At 48.4% G+C, this 6,000-nt stretch overlaps 1 protein-coding gene across 6 annotated transcripts in view; it reads right to left on the minus strand.

The window, feature by feature from the left end:
* FARP2 (FERM, ARH/RhoGEF and pleckstrin domain protein 2) overlaps positions 1-6,000 on the minus strand; it is a 59,414-nt gene that overhangs the window by 52,830 nt on the left and 584 nt on the right. For 5 of the 6 annotated variants that reach the window (XR_006180397.1, XM_042878283.1, XM_042878281.1 and 2 more), the window contains exons 1-2: positions 5,868-5,953; positions 2,977-3,211 (exon numbers count right to left, since the gene is read on the minus strand). Coding sequence is in view for 5 of the 6 variants with exons in the window: in XM_042878283.1 (XP_042734217.1) it covers positions 2,977-3,180 (204 nt within the window). In the remaining variant the exon portion in view is untranslated. Of the gene's footprint in view, positions 1-2,976; positions 3,212-5,867; positions 5,954-6,000 lie in introns of those variants that run through there. The other variant, XM_042878282.1, reaches the window with a different exon arrangement.

Genomic DNA, 6,000 nt, shown 5'->3' on the forward strand with positions numbered 1-6,000 from the left:
GGAAGCAGAGCACAGAGCTCACTGACACAGCATCTCGATTCTTTCGGTACAGCGCTTAATAGGATTCAAGCAGCCTGCCCTCCCACATATTTAAGCTGTTAATACTCCTGCAGCAGTGGCAAAAAGCCTTCAAGGAGCTGAGCACACAGAGCACAAGGGAGCAGACAGGGGGAAGCCTCCTGTACGACGTCTGAGGCGCCACGTCCTGCACGGGGACACAGCGGGCAGGTTGGGTACATGGGAAAGGGAACGAAGCCACGGGGCAAGGAAAGCTGCTGCTGTAGCACAACATCAAGTGCTTCTCACTGCCAAATTCTGAAGTAGGAAAAGAGATGCGCAGCAGGAAAAAAAATGCAAAGTTCTACTCAAAAACAACTTGGTAAACTCCAAGTGTAACAATTTCATCCACTGGCTCAGAACGCTCACGTGTAGCACTGAGCATAACTCCCATAAGGAAGCACACTTTTTCCACATAACAACATATGTAATGTTCCACGTTACAGCAGCAATTCCATTCAATGCCCTACAAGCCAGTGCAGAGAAGAAACCGGGCCAGAGCGAGCAGACAGCAAAAGTCCTCATATAAATGTGTTACCTCAGAGGAAACAGGTGAAAGAAATGGAAACTGTGATCTCTATAACCTACACCTGCTATTTCACTTACCTGGGTTTTAGGACAGCACAGACCTATCTGCCATCAGTATCTCCCAGCAATGGCATGGAAGCAGTCCCACTGCTCCCTCTAATGCAGACGTATGTGCTGTGCTCTGACACACCAAACAGATACAGATGTAATGCTTTCCATGTGCAGCTCTACTGTAAATGAAGGCAAAGCATCCAGCAGCTATAAAAACACAGCTTCCTCCACCTGCAAATTCCTGCAGTGCTGCTGCTCACATTGCTGCCTTTCAGGACCCTCACCAGCTAAGAAGACAAACTGAACTCAGCTCACACTGCTCCACTTACACGAGCCTGCCCAATTTTTTATGCTGATCCAAGGCTTCCAAGAAAAAGGAAAAGCTGGCAAAGCTTCTATGGCAAGATCCCACTTACTTTGAAGTAAGTTGAGTTTTCCAGCCATTTACCATAGTTTGCCAAAGTACCCATTTGGGCAGATCTAGCTTAGAGGGGACAGATATCCCTTGGTATGGCACATGGAAAATCCGAGTGAAATAAGCTGAATGTAAGACTATAAAAATGAAGTGGTTTGGAAGGGAAAATAGAAAGCATAATCACACAAATTTCAGGTTTTTTAAACTGTAGAAAGCATTTAAGCATTTCTCCTAGCATTCAGGACACGTTCCTCAGAGAGAAGTTCTTCCTCAGCGTGCCTTAAACATCAGCTCCCTTAAACAGATTAAATTCACAATTAAAAACTTACGATGCAGAACAGAGACCCTGGATCTTAGACAGAAGACAGTGCATTTTAGCTGTACTGAACCTTTAACTCACTCTTCTAGGTAATACCGTAGCACCAAGGAAAAGTTTCCCTTTCTATTTTGCACCCCATCCCATCAGTGATGCCATTTTGTCTGTCCCCTTTTTGCTCTCCGGTGAGTTAAAAAAAAACTTGGCTGATGGGGAAGAGCTACCAAAGGAAGGTACCCACCAGCATCTGCCACAACACAGCTAAGTATTTTAAACTGGCATTGGATAAAGGAGAAAATAAGAAGAAAAAGTAGCAGCAATTTGCCCTCTTCAATTTAAATTGCAGGTGTGGATCATTTTAGACTGCCTTCTAAGGGATACAAAATATGAAGCTCCTACTTCAGCTCCCCCACAGCTCTGCAGAGAAAGAGCCCCTCTGCAGATGATGACTCCTGTGCCAACAAGCACCTTCTGAGGACAAAGTTCTTCACTGCAGCCCTTAAAGGCAGCAGGGAGAGTGTCTTTTGCCATGATACACATCTCCCTTTGATGGCAGAATCAAAAGAAAAGCTTTTATATATATCCTTTAGTTCTGCTCCTTTTAAGACTTCACCACCTTCCTTAACTTCAGAGTTTTAAAGGAAACAGATAATAAAAACCACGAATGGTTCTCCACAATAAACTTTTATATGCAAGCAAGATCCATGTTTAACCAGTAAGATGACACAACTTCCTTGGGAGCACCACATCATTTTCAGATTAACTGCCCATGCCTCCTCTCAAGCTCTCACTTGAGACACTTTTGGGTCCCTGGGAGGCTCAGACAAGCTGCAAAGCACATTCCACCTCTACACACTGTGCCCCAGACCCAGCTCCATCTCTGGGCAAGCACTGCTGCAGCCAGAGCCTCAATCCCTCTACCACAGCTGCTTCACCATGAATTTCTCCCACTGCTGCTACAAGGAGCTATCCATCCAAGGCTATGTCTCCTACTTAGCAACACAACTGACTTATGCTAACCAAGAACAAAATGAGAATTTTAAGAACTTTTTTTTATTATTATTACTTTTATTTGAAAGAGAACCACCCCAGTGGTTTGAGTGTGGTTCATACTCCTCAAGGCAGATTTCCTTAGCAAGCATGCTTTTAAATACTGACCTTCAGGAAGTGTGACAAGCAAAAACTTTCTAACATGAACAAATCCACTTGAGGATACAAATTATTAAAATTATTAACGAAAAGTAGCAAATAAAAAAGCCTTTCTGCTCTCCCAGCTGCCAAAGCAATGAAGATGCATATGGCAAACAAGAAGTTTGGCACAAGACATTTGGTGCTCCCCCAAAGCAAATAACAGTTACAATTTCTTGTGAAAGTATGTGCTTCTATTTAAATAAATGTCTGGTAAAACCACAAACATCTGTTACTCTACAAGATTTTAAAAAGCAAGAGGTCCTACTCATTTAGCTGCTCCTAAGCAGGTAAAATCCCTACAGGAATCTTTCCTCTGATATTGCCTCAAAACGTCCCAGCTCTGTTTTGCAGCACATCCCATCCGCTTTACGTTACCCAAAGCTAAGTGTACTTGAAATCAGGTTCACACCTCTCTTACCTCAACGTCAAGCACTTCCACCGTGTTGTCCAACATCTTTATCTTGATCTGCAGGTCCCTCTCATGCGTTCTGGCAGGTGATAATGCCATTGCAGTAGAGAGATTCTGTCCCGGCTCCAAAGTGCTCACCCCAGCGTTCTTCTGGACACCCAAACGAGAGCCAGGAGTCTGCAGGACCCTGTATGTTCCTTCTATCTCTCCCATTTCTCAACACCAAGCAAAGTCCAAATGAAACCTAGAATAGAGAATTGCAGCATCCCAGGTGAAAACACCATCAACGTACAGCCCTTATCTCTTCGTCCCATCATCAAAACAAAGAACAAACGTGATGAAACACTGACAAAAAAAACCCCAGCTGCTGAGAAGGAGGATGACTACTGCAGAAGACAGTTAGAAAACAGGATATTCAAACTTTTGCCCTCCCCACTCCTTAAGCGCTGACATTTTCATTTCTGCCCAATTAATTTTTCTGCTGATTTTGCTCCCTAAACCAGGTCACCACAACCAGCAAACACTGCTGACAGCACAAGAAAAGCCACAAGGAACAGCCAAGGGGAGCGCAAGGCTCCTCCTTCAGTGGTACCAAACCGGCCCGCTGGCTTTGCTACAAAGTCACGACACACCCCGAGATAACAGGAGCAATTAACTTTCTTCATCCTTTTAAAGTGATGACTCTCATAAAACTGTGACCATTGCTGGCAGCTCAGAGCTGCCATAACGCAGATTTCTGTGGCAGATAACTGCATCTTACCAGCAAGCCTCCACTGCACCCAGACTAAATCAGTGGGCAAAAATCTCAGTTAAAGAGATCTACTGCAGCTCAAGCAGGCCAACCTCTACGGAGCGTCCTTGCTTTCATGGTGTGGCAGCAGTTGTTGCAAGCAGAACAGATGTTTAATTTGACGCAGAGGAAAAAAGCACAACAAAAGCCCTCAGAGCTGTTGTTTGTGTTCCCAATGCTGTATAGCGGGGCCAAACATTTGGTGCCATGTGCTATGCAAGGATGAGAACACAGAAGAGGGGATCAAGCTGCTCAGCAGCTTCCAGATCTGCAGCCTGCTCCTGGGTGCAGCACACAGCTTCCTGCCTGCTCCAAGGGAACAGCAGCTCCAAAGGGCAGCCTCTGCAGCTAGGGCCAGCTCTTGTGTTCTGGGGCTTGTACAGCTCAACTGGACAAACTTACCGTGGCACAGGAGACATGTCTGAGCAGCACACCTATCCCTGCTAAGGGGCTGGGCTCCATCCTTCAGAGACCACCCCAGCAGCACAGCTGGAAACCACCATGGGGAGGCAGCCCCAGCCCTCCTGCTGCTGATTTTCACAACAAGAAAGCATAAGAAGGATGATCTCAACCTGAAAAGTATGCACGTACTGCCCATTGGCTGACCTACCAGTTCCAGTTATGATACATTAGAAGGAAGTTCCTTTCTCAGACTGGTTTGCGTATTTTATTTCACCATCCTCTCCTGATTGTGCGGCCACTCATCCACTGCCAAGACCTAAAACCTTTAGATCACAAGATTGGAAACCACCTCCACAGCAGAAATCTGCAGACACTTGCACAAGTAACATCTCTAACTACCAACACAAAGAGAAACCAGAGCTGGCTGCCGCAATATCACTTTGATACAGAACTCCCTAGAACTTGAAAGTGTAGAAAGGTTTCACTGCTGTTATTCAGAAGCTTACAAGCAACCCAAGTTAACTCACAATTAATTATATATATATATCACCATTAGGTTATTTAGCAGAGAACCACTCCACAAACACGTTCATCCTGCTCTAAGTCAACAGTTGCTACAAGGAACAGGCACTGCTGGGGGTGCCTAAGGAATAAAGCCCTCCAGCTGCCTTCTGCTCAGCTGCAGCCAGATGGTACCTGAAGGTATGTAACACAGGTGGCCAAACTAAAAATCAACCAGGAGATCCTGGGTTTTTACTAGCTGTGGTGATAAGGCAGGAGAGAGCAAAGCCATGACAAACAAGCTGCAGGTGGCAAAGTCCTTCCTCGCAGGTGTTACCAGGAAAAGTGAATGCCACTGGGCACTCTCACATCAATGCAGAATTAAAACACTGTTAGCACAGAATTACATCTTCCTTGCGTTCACCCAGCCCATTCTTCTTGGCCTGAAGTGCTTACCCTGATCATCTCCTTACAAACAGAGACCAGACATCAAAAATAAGCAATACGGTGCTTATCAGCTAGCAATAAATCTGCAAAGGTAGCTTCAAGTAGTCCTTCAAGCACAGCATCTTCTGGTCATGGACAGTCACTGCAGCGCTCCATCCTCAGCCTCCACGCAGAACGAGCTGGGTGCCTCGTGCTCCCATACATACGGGGCCACAGGAGCTCACAGACAGCTCTGGAAACAAGCTTCAGCTCACCAGGCGCCAGCGTTCAGGCGTTACTGCCGTCACCACCTCAGGTCACCGCTCAGCAGAACCGCCACAGCAGCACCATCCGATGCACCAGAAACCCAACGAACGTGCTGAGAAGGCCGCAGTCCTCAGCCGTGCCTGCCGCTGCCTTCAGCCCACGCTCCTCACTTCCAGCACAAGCTCCATCTCCCCTCCCACCACACGAAGGGGCCGCGCTCCCACGGCCGTGCTGGGCGCTACACAACACGGCGCAGACCCCGAGCCGCCCCGGCACGGCAGCCGCCGTCCCAGGCAGGGGAGGCAGAACAGGCAGCACACACCGGCAGGCCGTCGGGCTGCTCGCCGCCGAATACAGCCAAACCCCGCATTCCTTCCACCAAACCTCCCCCGTCGCCTCATCGCAGCTCCATTACGACAAAACGGCCGAAGCGCGACGAGGCGGCAGCGGACCGAGCGCGGAGCAGCAGTCGGCGGCACGCAGGCACCGCCGCCCCGAACGCAAACTCACGCACCGGACGGAACTCCGGGCTCTCGACGCGGCTCCGAGCGGTTCCCCCGGCGGCCGCAGCCCGCACCCGAGGCCGCGGCCCAGCGCCAGGCCGCTCTCCGGCCCGCCCGCCGTGCCGCCCGGCTCCGGGTTCCCCC

Source organism: Lagopus leucura, unplaced genomic scaffold, assembly GCF_019238085.1.
Source record: "Lagopus leucura isolate 7727_CA_CO unplaced genomic scaffold, USGS_WTPT01 Super-Scaffold_100021, whole genome shotgun sequence".
Lineage (NCBI taxonomy): Eukaryota > Metazoa > Chordata > Aves > Galliformes > Phasianidae > Lagopus > Lagopus leucura.